An 18,322-nucleotide genomic window follows, 5' to 3' on the forward strand; every position below is an offset into this window, starting at 1 on the left:
AGAGTGCCGTAGCAACCAGGGTTAAAACTGGGTGAGGACTGCCAGGGTGAAACCTGTTATTTTGAGTATAGGGCTTGGGCTTGCCCTGAAAATATTTGTTCATGTGCTATTTTAAGAGAAAACAAGCTATTTGGGGAAGCTGGAGAGGGAGAGGAGACTATATTTATGAGGATATTGGTGCCCCAAAGTTTTGTGAGTGCACAATTTTTTCTTTTTTTAACCTACACCGGACCTGAACAAGACACACTAGGACCAGCTAACGTGCCTTAACAGGTTTTGAACCTCACCGCTGCTCTGGTTGTGCTCAGTAAGCCCCGTGTCCATTCTCTCTGGGACCGCTGAGGCTGTGCCAGGCAGGTACCCCAGCCCAGACCGTCGAGGCAGAGCCCACCATGCCCCCTGAGCATCGGCCAGGCTGCTGGTGCCTGCTACCAGGGTGCTCGCCACCCGGCACGCCCCAAAGCTTAGCAGGAGGGGAAGCAAATCAGTGAACAAAATATATGTAATCTAGGATGGGGACATGCTTATGCCTTGGCCTTAGAAAGCACTGTTCTTTCAGCCAAGTGATTCTGAGAGCGTGGGACGTAGCCAGCAGCTGCCACTCCCAGTATTATTTGGTGGTTTGCAGATGTTAACTAAAATTACTCATTCCATAGTGAGCAAACACACACCTATATATTAGAACAATGTAACAAGTACATTTTGCTAATAGTATTCTTGCTATTTAGAATACTATAATACTATTACATTTACAATATAAATGATGCATAACATCAAGGGAGGGGGTGTGGAAACGTAACAGTGAAAACAGTTTTTTCCAATTACTTGATCACCATCGTCCAGAAAAAAAAAATATTCATGCCTTTTCTGGACAAACATTTCTTTAGCCTAACAGGGATTTTGAGTTAACATGCCAAGACCAAAGCATTCAAACTGAAAAGCTGAAGTTAGACCTATACAATCCTCACTGGGCCTGATCTTTCAAAGTGCTGAGCACATTGTTTTACTAAAACAGGATCTGTTTGATTAGTCCCAAACATATATATTCCCAACACATATGGGCATCTCAGTGTTTAATGCATTTACCCTTACAACATTGCCCCACTTTCAGTTCCTCTTCCCCTTCAAGAAGGAAAAATACTATTAGCAGATTTTCATTAGTGAGCAATGAAGACATGAAAGCTTCATCAGTGGCGCCAAGTCTACACTGGAGTGAGACTGAATCCCAGTCTCCTTGTGTCAAAGCTGTTATCCAAAGCTCTGGATCTACAAACTAAAACTTCCCAAACATCCTGTTTCCAAAAGCACCATCTCCCCTAAGAAACCAGAGAGACATCACTCAAGATTTTATGTTTAGAATTAACTAAATCCTGCCTTTAAACATAAAATCAAATTTCCAAGCTGGTATGATCAACCTCCCTGTTCTGCTAACTAATAATTTTTAATGTGTTGACCAATTAAACAAATGCAATAAAGGCTCAGCTGTATTATGTTTGTACAAGATTCAAGAAAATCTGAAGCCAAGAAGAGAAAAAGACCCAAACTGGAACCCACAGAAAGAAGCAGACAGGAACAATTTACTGTTTCCAAAGGCAGGTAGGAATTCCTGTGTGAGGGAGCAGCCAGCTTTTCCCCGTCAGTATGAGAACAACTCAGATCAGGGCTTTCCAATGGGTAGGGAACGTGGGAGGATGCAAACATCATGTGGAAAAGCAATCCACAGAAGCCAGCAGAGCAGCCGGGATTTTTGCAGTGGCAGACTGTCAGCAATACAGGGCACAAACCTGCAGGAATTTTTTTCTCTGTAGTACCGGTTTAGCTGGGACATTAGGTAGAATTATTCCAAGATGAAGGTAAGATCAGTAAATTATTCCTATAATGAGTTTCCATCAGTTGTGTTCAATGCTTTTAAGTGACTATTATGTCATATATAAAAGCCATATCTTCATATAAAGCGACATATTCAAGCACTGCAAATAGTTTATAAATGATTAATTTTGTGTATCTTGAAACTAGTTTCTGTACTTACAATGAACTGATTTATGTTAAACATACTCTAGCACTCAGATTAACAGAAAGAGTGAACCTGGTGTAAATCGGGTTTTCATTTTGCAGCTGGATTGACTCAAGTTTTATGTAATGGATTTGTAATTTAAGTCAACTTCTGAGCGAGCAGCTTCTCACACTGTGAACAGAATTTAACCTGCTAACCATTCTTAACAGAAGTACTTTTCTGGTTCTAGAAAGCAAGCTATGATCCTAGAAAAACATAGGGAAGTAGGGCTTGATCACAAGCGCACCCCAAGGTCTCCCTTTGGAGCTGTGCTGTGCAGGACTCCAAGCGCAGCTTTGGGTTGTCTAGCATCTCATGGTAGGCTCACATCACCTCACCAGGAAGCCTCCTCACTACCCACCAGCCCTCTTCTGAACTGAGGAGTCACTGGAACTGAGCTGCAGTCAGAACTCAGAACGCCCCGTCGCTTACCACTGTGCCTTGGGCACAATCGGCTGTCAGCTACCCAGCTGCGGGCTCGCAGCCCAGAACCACTCCTGCTCCTCTGCCTTGCCCTTGGTCTCTGGATTTCCCCTTTACAGCCCCTCTGCTCAGTGGCCTCGGGTCCTTACTTAAAATACCGCTGACACCACTAGATCAAACCCACTGAAAGTAGGTAATTTGTGTTACAGTCAAGTAAAAACGTGAATTGCCACATCACGTTCTTGGTATGAACAGCATGGTTTGAAAACCAGATCAGATGGTACTAGATCGCCCTGTTCTCACTCTGCCTTTTCCTCCTGCAATTCACTGCTGCGTCTATCACCCGGACTGGACGTTTGCTTTGCCTCAGCTCCCTCCCAAGTCAGGGGGAGATAGTCCAGCTGATGGACGTCTGGAGGTCTCTGCAATTCATCCACATTGTGTTAAAAATAGGTAAGGAAAAGGAATTTCCTGTTCCAGGTAGAATGTACATAAAACATCAGTTATTTGTTACTCAGTATCACAAAAAACATTTCAAATTACATTGTAATAACCACTATTAAAAAATGTTGCAACTTCATCAGGGAGCACACAGAAACGGCAAAAAAACCAACAGAGACACTTGAGCTTTTTAGAACTATGGTGTTCATTTGAAAAAGTCAATCCACACCTCCTTTAGCTGCTCAGGATGTAAAATGGTGCCGGCCATGCTTTCCCCACGGTATTCCTCCATGGTAGTCCTAGTTCAGCATTATACAAGGGAGAAGGACTGCACAATGTAGAGAATGCCACCAGTCCAGTGGTGTCAAGATGAGTTCCACCTCCCCAAACACAGGAGAGTGAAGGCTGAGCAGATACGGGAGTGAGAATCATTTCTAGAGTTTCTGTATTTCCACACTGAAATGGACAAAAATCTGGGCATGTACATCACCCACTGTGTATGGCGGGGCTGCATCATGATTTAACCCCAGTAGGCAGCTAAACACCACCCAGCCACTTGCTCACTCTCCCCCGGTGGGATGGGGTAGAGAACCAAAAGTGAGAAAACTTGTGGGCTGGGATAAGGACAGTTTAACAGCTAAAGCAAAAGCTGTGCACACAAGCAAAGCAAAATAAGGAATTCATGTGCTACTGCCCATCGGCAGGCAGGTGTTCTGCCATTTCGAGAAAGCAGGGCTCCACCACGCATAATGGTTACTTGCAAGATGAACACCATAACTCCAAATGTTCCCCCTCTTTCCTCCTTTTCCCTCCAGCTTTTATTGCTGAGCACATCTTACAGTCTGGGGTATCCCTCTGGTCAGCTGGGGTCAGCTGTCCTGGCTGTGTCCCCTTTCCAGCTTCTTGTGAATCCCCAACCTACTCACTGGCAGGGCAGTCTGCGAAGCAGAAAAGGCCTTAGAATCACAGAAGGGTTTGGGTTGGAAGGGACCTTGAAGATCACCTAGTTCCAACCCCCTGCCACGGGCAGGGACACCTTCCACCAGACCAGCTGCTCAAAAGCCCCATCCAGCCTGGCCTGGAACACTTCCAGGGATGGGGCAGCCACAGCTTCTCTGGGCAACCTGCTCCAGTGCCTCACCACTCCCATAGTGGGCAATTTCTTCCTTGTATCTAATCTAAATCGACCCTCTTCCAGTTTAAAGCCATTACCCCGCGTCCTATCACTACATGCCCTTGTAAGAAGTCCCTCTCCAGCTTTCCTTTAAGCCCGCTTTAGGTACTGCAAGGCAGCTGTAAGATCTCCCCGGAGCCTTCTCTTCTGCAGGCCGAACAACCCCAGCTCTCTCAGCCTGTCTTCAGAGGAGAGGTGCTCCAGCCCTATGATCATGTTTGTAGCCCTCCTCTGGACTCGCTCCAACATGTCCACATCCTTCTTATGTTGGGGGCCCCAGAGCTGAATGCAGTACTCCAGGTGGGGTCTCACAAGAGTGGAGTAGAGGGGGAGCATCATCTCCCTTGACCTGCTGGTCATGCTTCTTCTGATGCAGCCCAGGATACGTCTGGCTGTGTAAGCACCTTTCAGCTGTTCACCCCCGATGCTGTGTAAGCACCCTTCAGCAGTAACTAACACATCCCTGTGTTTTCAACCCTGTTTTCAGCACAAATCCAGAACACAGCCCCATACAAGCTACTCAGAAGAAAATTAACTCTGTCCCAGCCAAAACCAGTACAGGCTGTGACCCTTAGGCTTGCTGAACCTGCCATACATGCACAGTACAGCCAGTCAGCACATGCCTGATGGTTCAACATATCCTGAAAACATTATCCAGGGGGAAGGAGAATTAAAATATTTTCCTGGTTGACTCTCCCCAGACACAAAACCCATAATGCAGGTACAGGCCAAATCATTCCATTGGGTATCGTCTCTTGCACTTTTGGACCTGGTATATGTGAAATCTCTGGCAAATAGCAAAGTTTTGCTTTTCTAACTAGACTAACTTCCAGACAGAAAATCAGGGCATGTTCAGGGATGCTCAGGGTTCTGCTACACTGGCCCCCTGATCCACTAATTTATTCAGTGGTAACCCCAATGTAATTCATGTCATGAAGGGACAGAAGTCACCTAATCCCTATTTAAAATTATTAAAACACCACTGTTAATATGTCATCCCATTTTACAACAAGTCTTTCAGCACATTGTCATCCACAGATTTTCTCAGGAGCCTGAAGACTCTTTACGTAGTTTTTTCAATGCCACGTATTAAATTTCCACCGCTTCCTCCCTAGCTTTCACCAAGGTGGATTTTCATTACCTTGGACATGTTAGAACACAGTCTTTGTACAGCAACTTGTCATCTTAAATCTGAATAACACCTTCAAGAGTACCTTAATAAGAAAGGATGACAGGACTAAAGAACTAGTTGAAAATTCTTGAATGGGCAAAGTAACGTGTGATAAAAATCACCACAATCTTTTCCACAAGGAAAACAGTTGCTATCCCACATGCACCTCACTTCAAACTCTAATCACAGGCAGTTTTTTGATGACAGGGAACACTGGGACCTTATATTCTCCTACCGCAGTGCTCTGTGCCACTGCAGTAACACACGGAAGAGTACTTCAACTCAGAACAGTGGGATGAAGCCAGCTGGGTCTAGAAAGGTACAATTTCTGTTCATAATGCACATGCATTATAATCTGTGACCAGATAACACTTCTTAGGAATCACTCTCAAGTATGGACCATAAAAAACTAAAGGCACAAACTTCTGATGCTTTTGGATCCAGAGTTCCAAGTCCAATTCGTTTTTGCAATATTACCAAACATATGGTCTACACCATAAATAATTCCCAGGGAAAAAAAAACCAAACCAAACCAAAACAAAGCCCTTACATGATTAAGGTTAAAGCAGCGAGTCATTTAAGGCAAAAAAGCCCCTATGGACATTGCAGTTAACCCCAAATGAAGCACATACATCTAAAAGCAATCAGTGAGAAGGTCATCCTTAAAGAAAACCCTGAAATAGTGACAAAAGAAATGCCAAATGCCAAATGAAGGCACAGAAACAGATTAAACTCTACCATCACATTGTCAGGCAATAAATATATAATTAAGACACATTGGTGTTTACAAAGACTGTGGTCAGCTCTTTTTGAGAAATTAGTTTTTCTCCCTAATGTTTCCCTTTCACTGCTAATAACAAATTTAATTCAGAGTAACATTGCTCCAATGTAACTTTTATATTATAAATCTTTAAAAGCCTGCAGTCTCTCCATTATATTTCCTTTCTCTTCTCTACACAAAATAAATGATTTTTCTAACCACACCCCACAACATTGTTTATACTGTACTTGGTTGCTACATCTGTTTTCCTTCTGTCTGAGCAACCAATGTGAAATTTCATTCAAATAGCTTTAACTAAAAATTTATTTCCTAAATATAAACAAAAAGATTTGTCCCAGGCAAGTGTGTATCCATATGCATCTTAGAAAGCCATGCCAGCAAGACATTATTCTCAAATATTTCCATTCTTCCACCGCACTAGCACAAATCACAACCACCAAGAAAAAAATAACCTGAATTTAGAAGTAAACAGTTCACTCTTGCTGTACAGTTTAAAAAAAAAAAAAAAAAGCTAGCTGAAACATTTCTCATTCAAACAGCAGCAGCATCGTTAGATCACATAATTGGAATGGTAATGATGATACTGCTTTCTGAAATGGAAATACTTACACAGACCCCTAAACTGACCTGTTGTTCCCCAACTTAGAGCACTTAGAGGGCATATACACAGTGCTAAGTTTCTCAAAGTTGTGTTTGGTTTTGGTTTTGTTAGTGAAAAAAAAATAGATTTATATCTAAATAAAGGGCAGCAGATACTAGAAGAAGGTATATGCCTGTAGGACAGAAGCAGGTCTCCCGACTGCAAATAACATTGTATTATCTTACCATCTTCTGAGGACTGGAACGTATCCCAGCTCAGCAGAGCTCCTGCCCTTTTGTTCTTGTCTGCTATATGTACAATATCATATAACTTCACTATGATCAATGGGATTATTTTATTTACACACCATATACTCCATTGTCTCATGTCCTTTTAGAAACAGTTCCTGGAAATGAAGGGCTAGAGTTGTTGTCAAACACTTTATTTGTCCCTTTTTTTTTAATTTAAAAGTGAAACAAACAAGAAATCGCCATACAACTCAGCAAGAGGTTTAAAAAAAATATCCAGGGCCATTCACAAGTCTCTTTCATATCAAGAGCTTCCTTGTCTTCTCCCCAAAGAACAGAATGATCAGCAACATTTCAGTTACACTGCCGATAAAAATAGAAGTAGTAATCAGTAAAAAACATTCCAGCAAAATAAGGATCTGTCGAGCAGCCTGCAAAACCCTGCAGAAGAAAAATAAAGGAGATTCATATAGGATCTTCTCTCAGTTCAAACGCTATTTGTCTTTTGCTGTGTTGCCATTTGAAAAGGCTTACCGGTGCAGCTACACGGAAGTAGTACGCACTGTCATACAATTTAGCTACAGGGAGACTCCAAATATGCTGACGTCCCTAGATGATAAATGAGAGAGAGAGATTAGATAACCTCATTTCACATTAAATCGGAAAGAAGGTTAGGCTCTGGGAACATTTCATTGACAAATGCAGTGCAAATTAATTATGGTAACAAGACTTGATCGCTATAGTCAGAGTACTTAAAGACAAAAGTGCTGACTTTAAACCCTGCAAATGTGGGTTTGCTCTGATCAGCCCTGCACAGGAACCGACAGACATCTGGCTCCCATGACACTCAGCTGGGCTCTGAATAACTGAACTCCCTCTCCAGTTTTTCCAAGCAAATCCCGCAATAAACAGGGGTTGTTCCTGATGTGCCAGGTGGCCCGAGAGGTTTAAGGTGGAATAGTAGCAAATGGCAATTTTGCTGATTTTGAAACAGCAGCTTTAGTAGTCCTCAGAAGGCACTGAAAGTTCCTCTGCATACTCTAAAGATATGGGTAATGTCTTCACTCAGTATTTCAAAATTAGATGCAGACAAGACTTAATGCTATTTTTGATTGCAGTGACCTGCCATGTACAAATGAAATAATATATTTTTTATCTGAAAAGTTTATGCTTCATTGAATAAAATAAAATCCAGTCCTCACCTCTTTTTAATCTAATGATCCATGGTAACTCTTATTTCATCAGTTTCTAGTGTCTCAGCTCCTTCATCTTTCCCTCCTCCCTTCACTTTCTGACACATTCTCTCTGTTGGAGATGATATGTTCATGTGATACAACTTATGTGAGACTGCTGAGTCCAAATGATTGTTGTCCTGCTCTTTGGAAGGGAATAAGTCTTCCAGTGCCTAGCAAAATCCTCTTGAAAAAAAACCCTTAAACTCAGCAGCATTTCTATTCTGAGTCACATCAAACCTGAATGCTCACTGCTGCTGGAGGCTAGTTACCTTTAGTTTTTTCATGTCTTTCAGGTTGACCCAGGAAATCTCTTTGACCAGTTTTAGCAGTCAAGGGACATTTCTGCATCACAAAACTCTCTGGGTCTGACTTAATTTTAGTTCTGTTGGAATTATGGCAGACAGGTCAAAACTCGGACAGTTCTGGCTTTTTGATGGCTTTGCAGCAGTTGCAGAGAAGCCTGCAACTTTTTGCAAAGACATTTGAAAAGTTGATCAGAAAGTCAGCTTAAAGGCAGGGGTATCCCAACTGCTCTAACTGACAAAGCACCAAAAAAAGTCACTTAAAATCAATTAAGAACATACAATGTATAGCACCATAGATCAGAAATCTAAAGAAGAATCTGAAATTACTTCCAACTTCTGGAGGGTCTTTCCTGCAATGTGTTCAGAAATGCTACTATTCTTGCTTCTACCTTTCCTACCATTTTAGCCAGAATAAACATTTCCAAGCAATACAGACAAATCGAGGCCTTGAAAGAGTCTTATATTTCCAGAGAATGTGAAGGGAGTTTAAGGCCTTCATCAATTTACTGGAGATGATCAAAAGTTTGCAAGATCCAGTCTCTTAATATTTTTTTACTGGAAAAAGCTTACATGTTTTTACAGCTTTTTTTCCCATTAAGGAAATCCATTTATTGGTAAACTCCTGTTTACACAGGAATAAAGGGGAATATGACCATTGTTTCCAGTGAATTCAAGACTTAAAAAGTGAAATTCATTACCCATAAGACAATAATGGAAGCATAGAGTAAGTAAAAGTTTAAAGGACTCTGTCTCCTAAGGCCCTGGGTGATAAGTACTTCCATTTCTCAAGTATCTCTGGAGATATGATGAGTTATAGTGCTGAGTTAGGCTGAAGCAGATTCAAAACTGTCCTTGCGGAGAGTCACTAGATAGATCTTTATAACACTCAGCAGAAAACTGACCCCCACAAAAACACTGCACTTCATTATGGTCATGCCAAAGCCAGCTATGACTGGCAGACTCAAAGTACCATTTAGATTTCTACTATCTTAATCAAAATCAGAATTTTGTAGCCATTAATTTTATAAAAATTATGCCAACAAGCCAAAGTAATGCTGCAAAAATCTTACCTGTGTGGTGTCTAGGAAATCCTTCCTACTGTTTTGGATTGAAGAAAAATGGGAGCAATAATTTCCAAATGTGACTTTGCAGAGAAATATAATTAATGGTTCTGTGGTGCTTCAAGAAACAGAGAAAAACAAGGATCTATCCCATTCCTCTTAAATAGAAGAACAATATACATGAATACTATATATATATATATATATAGGGAGGGAAATCCGAAGAATTGAATTGCAGGGAAATAAAGCAGAGGAGCTCACTTCACTGGCTGATATGGAGAGAAACCTAAGTCACCAACCTCTAACCTGGTCCCATTTCCTTCCACGAATGAAGGATGTTTTACATTTGGAAATCCGCATCATCTTTACAGTTGTTAAGATAAATGTAGAAATGTACACTAAACTTCCTCAAGCCTTAAGCACATTCATACCAGAAGCTATATACAACTTTTTATAAAAATTAATGGTCATGACATTCTTGAGTTGCATGGCTTCCACCATGCATAGGCATAATATACCTATGCCAGAGGGCACCTGGGCATCTAAAGACATTTATCAATTTTATGGAAGACAAACTCATAACAAGCCTTAAAACTGGGACCTATCTAAGTAACTCCCGTTTGCCGCTGTACACATGCAAATAGATCATTAAAAAGAAGTAAAAATATCCTAGACTTTGTCTGGGAAAGCAATGGTAAAAACAGAATTTCATTCAGAATTCTTCAACAGCAAGGACCTTGTGGTCATACCTTCTCCAAATTATCCCTAGAGAGAGTTTCCAGCACTTCCTAGCTTACCAGATGGCTTTTCTGAGAAGAGTATAAACAAACAAAAATGGCTTGGAGATCCAAAGTAAGTCACATATGGCAATGCAATGGCTAGCAGAAAAAATGAAAGCAGAAGGTGGAGAAAAGGTGACGTGAATATTTACAGTTTATGCTGTGGGGAACAATGAAGCACCCCCCACCAACAAGGTATTATAAGAAACATCAATTTTAAACATGTAATTCATAAATGGCACGTTCTCTGTCCTAGACGTGCTGTAAGTAGTGTGTGTTGGTTTAACTTGATTTTATTCAGCAGGCATACAGGTTTTCCAAATTTTTGAAGTATTCACAGTATCTTACAGTATTTGGACACACCAGTAACCCAGGTATGTTTGGACTTCCAAAGTGTTTTGAGTTTTTTTTAATTTTGTGTCTTTGTTTAGTGAAAGTATTTAGAAAAGGTACATAGTGAAAATCCCCCTCCCCGCAAAACACAAACCAATATCCAAAACAAATTCAGTAACTGCTTCAGTGAAACTGAGTGTCATGTTTAATCCCTACATGGGAGGGCTGTCATATTAGATTATAATGGTATACACTAAAAAACAAATTTTTAGTGGCTGTAGAAAATGAGCAGGCTTCAGGAGTACTGTTACACTTCCTTTTATCTGAAAAAGACAGATGTTTACAAGGATAACATTCAAGATCAAAAGACTGGACCTAAAGACTACCCATAACTTCACAGAGCCCTTTCTTGGAGAGACTGGAGTCATTAAGTGTCACCAGGCAGTGTTTGGCAGCTGTTCTGGGTATCACTGGCCTTCTCAGAGAAGAGCCCTAAAAGAAAGGGCTTGTTACTTCTGGGAGAACACAATGGAGCTAGGCTTTTACTTGAGGAGAAAACATCTGCTGAGAGGAGTAAGTCTGCTGCTTATTCCTGCTGTAAGTCACAATTTTATGCATTACCAGAGGTTCCTGCACAAGTATTCCCTTTCACAGGGTTTGGCACAACTGGCCAAAAAAGGTGTTCTCTGGAGTTAGTTATGTATGTTCCTTAATAACATTTCCCTATATCAAAAAAAAAAAAATCAAATCTCTAGGCCAAAGGCCACAATCCTGCTAATATATGAGCACATGTCTACTGAAATGATTATTAAACTGAACCTTAAGGTTACTGGATTTTAATATCTGCATCAATGGGTGAAATTGTCATTGGGCTGAAAGTGGTAGTGGGTCTATGCTACAGGAAAGGATCCACTCAGAAGTCTACATCAAGAACTGTTGTGCATAGATTTGTCCTACTCCTCTGAATAGGGACAAATTCATGTCACAATAGAAATCAGGCAAGAACTATTATCCAAAAAATGACCCACTGTCTTCTTATGTATGTATTACCATTAGTTGTACTTACTTTATTTCCAGTGAGATTTCTACATCCATGGGTGTGTATTTGTTAACAGGAATAACATAGCTGTAATTTCCAGACCTGAAAAACATGGCATTAATACACATAGGATTTTGAGATGGACACTATCTTTGCAAAAACATGGAAATTGCATTTAAATTTATAAAGAAAAAATAATAAAAGCTAGAAAAAACTCCTGCGTGCTAGAGGAAACTACGTTGAGAAGGAGCCAGCCAGGTAGCTATGACATGTTAATGGTATTTTATTCCACCACAATAAAGCATAATAAAACAATTTACCTACCTGCACTGTAGATTTTTACCACAATAACGACTGTCAATGCTTTGCTGAGTTTCCAAAATCTGTATGGAACTGATTGTTGTATCAATCCCTAAAAATATTAAGAATAATGTTTTATTCTTGATTATTTCAGAAATCTTAGATAGGAGCATAATAAAATTGCAGTTAATAGAGCTGCATCCACTCCCTTGCTTCCAGTACAGGAGTTGCTGCAGGTCTAGATTAGCACTCAGTAAAAAGCCTCTGGATGATTACTTTCACTCTGCCATTACAGGGGAGATAAGATTCTTGTTTGATTCACAGGGACAAATATCCTAGCCACCTAATATTGTGATATTTTCTTTGGGGCAGATGCTGAAGGCTATTTTGATGGCAGTCCAAGTAGAATACGAATTGTTTATCTTGCTGTACTAGAAGCCATGCTCATGCAAGTAACCATTAATCTGAAAAACATTATCTTTGCTGAGAGAAATAATTTTGAATGCAACAAAACTTGTTGCTAATCCTATGTGCAGGAAAACTACCGAACTCTAATGAATGTTATAATGTCTTCAAAAAATGTTGTCTCGAACTTGAAAAATTTAAGTTTTGTAATATTCTACATACATGATGAAGAGTATAGCCACGATGGCGTGGCTCTTCCCCAAGGCAGATTAGTCCTGTGGGGAGTTAGGCAGCAAGAACCAGTGTGCTAACACAGCAGCACAGCTTCTGCTTTCACAGCTGGCCTAGGAATCACTGCACTGAGCTGCATCCTGAAGAGCGTATTTCTTCTGGATGCACCTACAGCACCTAGTCAGTGCAGGTCCATCATTAGGACCTGCAGCATCTCAGATCCCTAAACCAGTCCACTCCAGTCTGAACTGTGGCGGGCCCTCAAACAGGGGCTGAACAGGTTTAATCCCCTTGAGTGGACCTAGGCACACCCTGCCAATGGTCTGGGGAAGGCCAAGGTGTGGAGGGAGTGTGTAAGCCATCAGCAGATAGCCAGACTCCAGCTGTTGCCTACAGCATCAAGCTGCTGACAAATTTTGAGTCTTGCAGTGTGGTGCAGAAAGCCCATGGAGGACCTGGTTCAACAGGCCCAAGCCTGCTCTTCACATTGCATGGAGGACACGGGTTTTGTGTTTCTGTTCCTCTGTTCTACAGCAACAGATGATTATAGGCTGACCTGTGCTGTGATTGTAAAACATCTGTGTGGTATATATACTTAACTGTCAGCATGCAAACATCCACAGGTATGCTTAAGGCACAGAGGGAAATTGAGCATGTTCATCTCAAAGAACTAGTACAGAAGAACATTTCCCTATTACACAACATCTCATTACAACATGTATCATAGTAATGCCACAGAGGACCTTTCCTGAGGTGTGTAGCCATGTAAAAAAAAAAAAAAAAAAAGAAAAAAAAAAATCAGAAGTGGAATGATTTTTCTCCGATCATCCCTGGGGCATACCCAAGCAGAACCTGTGTTCTATTCCTCACATGGCCTCAGGTAGCAACATGCTTTAAGTGTATGCCAGTGTATAGATGTTTTATCATCCAAATATTGCCTAATGTTTAATGAAATATTTATAAAAAAACCCAAACCTTAAACCAGAGCATCCACATAAACAGAAAAGACAAGGCATAATCCTGCTCATACTGAACGAATGCCAGAGCATGCCATCACCACATACGTAATCAGCAGATACTCATCTTTATGAAGAAGAATCAGTATTTTCAGCCCAGACTGGCTCTGACAGCAGTGTGCAGTCACTAAAAGGGGGGCCCTGAAATCAAGCCAAAAGTCTTGTGTCGAAGAACTTGATTTCATTTCCACTGATGCAGGCAGTGTCAGCATCCCAAGGCAGAGATGCCCCCTTTCAGCAGCTGACGTTTTAATGCATTAGGCCAACTGAACCAAAACCCAAACACTTCCTTTACACTGTATCATGCATTTCCTGCACACAAATACTACACTCATATCCTTAAGCATTTTGCTGTATTGTTAGCAGTGTTGAGCACCCTACAAGATTTTAGCCCCTGTCAAGGAAAGTGTCACTTGTCATTTTATTGCATCTGAAACCAAGTTTAAGAACCCTCTAAAGAGGGCAGCCAGAACGTCTATAAAAAAAAATAAAAATTAATGAAGATGTAAGAATAAATTGGAATGACAAGAAAATTATAGTGAATCACAGGTATTTAACAGATTCCTGAGTGCTAATTCTCTATAATGATCAGTTATAAATGAAACTTGTCTAAATTCCAGCAGCAGAATTCCAAACCTAAATGTAGCTCTTCAAAGTTATACAAGTAAAATTTCAAGAGCTTTATAAAAAAATATGGGACTTACAGTCATTTCCAAGATCAGGTCTTCCATTAGATTTTTTGACTGGCTCTCGTTCAGGTAACATGTCACTTTTGTTTCCTATGAAAGGATGCAAGTACAAATGTCCCCAAGTTAGGCTTGCATAGTTGTAACAGCAAAATATGAATACAACACCAGAAGATCTTTTGTTAATTATCTCTTGGATAAAGGCATGCATATCCAAAAAGGAAACCTTTAAAATACAAATCACGTCTATTCAGAAGAAGATATATACAGTCAAAAGAAGTTTGTAGATAACAAGAAACAAGTTTTTGAAATTCTACAGGATTTCTAAAACATTTAAAAAAATAGCCTCATACAAAGAATTTCATCCCACACACAGAATATCACCAATTGTTATAATAGAGGGCCAAAGTGAAAATCAACATCCAGTCAGGCTCTTCAGCACAAATCAGATCATAAAGCCACATCTTTCTTACTAGTGAGAAAATGGCATTAGTAAGAATAGACATCTGCCATGCAAACATAGGCCAGGGGAATAACTTAGCTTTTTGAACATGAGATGTGAGACACTAAGGACTGACCCACATGAGACACAGTACTTCAGAGAGAGAAGGACAAGTAACCAAATTAAAGATATTAATACACAGCTCTAACAACACAATCACTATGTTCACTGATGTCACCTCTGTAATTTCAAACAAAGAACTAGATTGGGAAATATAAGGTGATTATTTTTTTATTATTATTCTACTAATCTTCTCAGCACTCTTCTAGAAAAGATCTTTTGAATAATCATCATATATTACAACCTGGGGAAGGCAAATGGCCCTTCAAGCCCATGGAAAACTGTTTAAAGATATTCCTGTGCTTTTACACTAATTGTCAGCCAATAATCTGTCCAGAGACATGTTACCAATAAACTGGCACTGAGAAATGTCGATCTTGCCTAAACTAACATGCTTCATCAAATACCGTTTCATCTGTGAAAAAATTGAATCATGTATTTCTAGAATACCAAATTGTTCCATTCCCATGTTTTCCAAAGGAAACATTCTGATGTCAAAATGACTGTTCAGAATAGAAGTCACCATTTCATTTTATAAAAAAATATTTACTAAAGGAAGGATCAAAAAGCATTATTTCATTGAGATTGAAACAAGATGGCTGGATTGACCTTACTGTTCTCTTATTCATTCCTGATTTTGGTTTTCATTGTAATATCGGAAAATAAGAAAATCCAGACTTTTCTCATGCTAGTAGACTAGGAGCACGGAACAACATTAACAACTGAAATTCAAGGGCCCAGAAGCAATGTAATACAAAATCATCTTGGGGATTTCCATCATTTTTGTGTTTTGTTATGAATTTGTAATACTGCTGCCAGTTACTCCTTGAATCCATTTTCTATTTATTTGTTCATCTTACAGATGTACCAGTTCTGTCAACTGAAGTGGTAACCGTTGCATTTAGTAGTCATCTGCTGTCCAATTTCTTTACACTGTTCCACACACCTAGAAAAATGGCTGCTGAAGACATGTCATCAGTTATACATGTACAGTAGGTCTTGAGGCAGATCTAAAAATAGCCTATTCATTCTCTCATTCTCCGTTTTAATTTACAAAGTAGTTGTCACATCTTCCTTTCACTTTGTTCTGTTTTCTCTGAATAGTCTAGGTATGTTAGCAATGCATTAAATGTTCCCTGCCATTTCACATTTTCATTAAAAGAGAACTATTCTGTAGGAAAACTTGTATTGCCTGTTACAGGTAAAAGATTGCTCACTGAAAGAAGGATGTTCTCCCTGTAGATAAAACACTTCACCCATGCAAGTGTTGGCAGGAATATTTATTAAATATTTTGAATTACAAAACATTTAATACTGTGATTTATTCGCAATGATGGAAGAAAGCATTAAGTGAATATCAGAATTTTGCATAAAAAATAGGATAGAGACAGATTTACTTCACTAAGATTTCAACTATTTAAACTGAGTCAGTATCCAGTCTAGAAATGTACTTTTACTTGTTTTTTTACTCATCATAAAATTACCATTTCATTGTCCTTTAAGCTGATGTAATCCAAATGATATGTAGAAAACTGGACCCTGATGTTATTTTTATTTGGAGCTCAAGTTGCCAGTTAAGAACACCAGGAAACACCAAAAAACACCATAGCAGTCTTCAACAAATTATGATAAACTTCCACTCTGTCACATACAGTAACTGAGGGCTTTCTCAAAGGCCCATGTGGGGTGTGAAGATCCAATTCAGTAACAAACATAAAAGTATGAGCATTTTACCAGAATGTAATGGGGACAACCACTATCTGCAGATAAGCTTCAGATAAACTTATTCAATAAATGCAGTATCCTTTTTGCTTCCCTCAAGCACTTTCTGGGTTGTAATTCACAAGTTGTAATATTCTATAAGTAGCATGGAAAAAACCTGCTGAAGATTTCTTGTGGTGGTGGTACCTTGCTATGAATCCGTTAACTACCATCTGAAGACAAAAAACGCAAATGCATGAAGTTGACCAAAATCCAGCAGAAGCCCTCACCAAGTTTATATTGTGAGGGGAGAGACACCAGGGAGAAACAACACTCTAAGAGAAAATAAGAACAGCCCCTGGTTATCAGCGACACTATATGAAGGGGTGAGCAATGAGCACTAATGGCATGGAAGCACAGAGCTGAAAAGGTCCAGATGCTGAAGGGTATTCATTCTCCTCAGCTCCACTGAAATCAATAGAAGTTCAAAAGTCTAAATCCCTCAGGGAAACCAGATCTTAAGACAAATAAAGTATGAGGAAAAAAGGCCACCTTAAGCTAGACTATATAAAGATGTGCTGAAATTTTGTTTAATAAGTTTTGTCTTGCTTATGAATGCTTTTGTTTCTACTTGAACACTCTTAACAGTGTCCCCAACAAATCCAAACTGTAAGGGATTAGGAGCTACAACAGATGCATTCAGTAGTAGCCTGCACTCGCAGAATTCAGGTATCGCATGGTGGAACAGTAAAAGATCTATTAAATATCCTAAATTAGCATTTAATTCAACTGTAATTTCAAATAGATTTATCTTTCCGTGGATCAGACTAATCGGCTGATTCTAAAATATCCACTGTTTATCTTGATTATTCCCCACATTTAACTTTTATCTTTTCGTTCTGATAACATTTTCCTTTTCATTTATCTTGGCTACAGCTAGATCAAGCAGCTTGTTGGTTTTCCTTCTGTTTGGATTTCATATTGACATTGTTACCTTCCATCTGGGGATAAATTCAGCTTCATTAAACTTGTGCAGATCTGAAATCTTTCAGTAGCTTGTGTACTGTGCTGATTTTTCACTCTTGGATCCACACTTAATGCTATTTGGAGCATAAGACCTTGAGAAGGTAATGCTTTGTGTTTATTCTTATCTTCCCTTTCCACCTAATACCAAAAGCAGCCAGCTGGGAATAGAAGCTTTTCATGTTTCATTTTCATCCATCTACGGTTCCCTCATTTGTAAATGAGATTGTCTTTTTAATTAATCAACACTCTTTCAGGCTTCAGAGCAATACAATTCACTTAGGTATGACCTCTTGAAAGCACTGTATTGAGCTGTATCTGCCACAGGGCTTACTGCAGCACTAATCACAAGAACCACAAGCACCACTTACATGCAGTTTGTCTGCAGACAACAGCACTTTGCAGTATAAAGAAAGGCCAGTGGGTGAATCCCACTGAAACAGTTTATGTGTAAGAGTGTCACAGCAATTGGCAATCCCTGCCCTGGCAGACATTTGTACTTCAGAGGCTCAACTGCATCCGTCCCCAGTTTTGCCTCAACTTGTCAACTGTGGTTGGTGCAAGAATTGTTCCCAAGGCCAAGAAAGGAAGAGTGCGAATGCTGGGTTTAGTAACATTAATGCTTGCTTCCAGACATTGACAATGTTAAGGTCTGAGCAAGAGGGATACAGATTCCAACGACGTGTGCATACCTTTACATAGAAACTCTTTCTTATAAATATTATGAAAGTTGTAAATAATACACCTGCTCATATATTACACACACAACATCTGG

The 18,322-nt window shown here is 39.8% G+C and overlaps 1 protein-coding gene across 1 annotated transcript in view; it reads right to left on the reverse strand.

Moving 5' to 3' along the window:
- Nucleotides 1-7,086: 7,086 nt before the first annotated feature.
- MYRFL (myelin regulatory factor like) overlaps nt 7,087-18,322 on the reverse strand; it is a 41,630-nt gene continuing 30,394 nt past the window's right edge. Inside the window, exons 20-25 of the mRNA XM_056339753.1 lie at nt 14,280-14,354; nt 11,948-12,035; nt 11,651-11,725; nt 9,482-9,590; nt 7,406-7,480; nt 7,087-7,312 (exon numbers count right to left, since the gene is read on the reverse strand). Coding sequence (XP_056195728.1) covers nt 7,226-7,312; nt 7,406-7,480; nt 9,482-9,590; nt 11,651-11,725; nt 11,948-12,035; nt 14,280-14,354 — 509 coding nt within the window. The 3' untranslated portion in view covers nt 7,087-7,225. The remainder of the gene's footprint in view (nt 7,313-7,405; nt 7,481-9,481; nt 9,591-11,650; nt 11,726-11,947; nt 12,036-14,279; nt 14,355-18,322) is intronic.

This window comes from Falco biarmicus, chromosome 5 (assembly GCF_023638135.1).
Source record: "Falco biarmicus isolate bFalBia1 chromosome 5, bFalBia1.pri, whole genome shotgun sequence".
Lineage (NCBI taxonomy): Eukaryota > Metazoa > Chordata > Aves > Falconiformes > Falconidae > Falco > Falco biarmicus.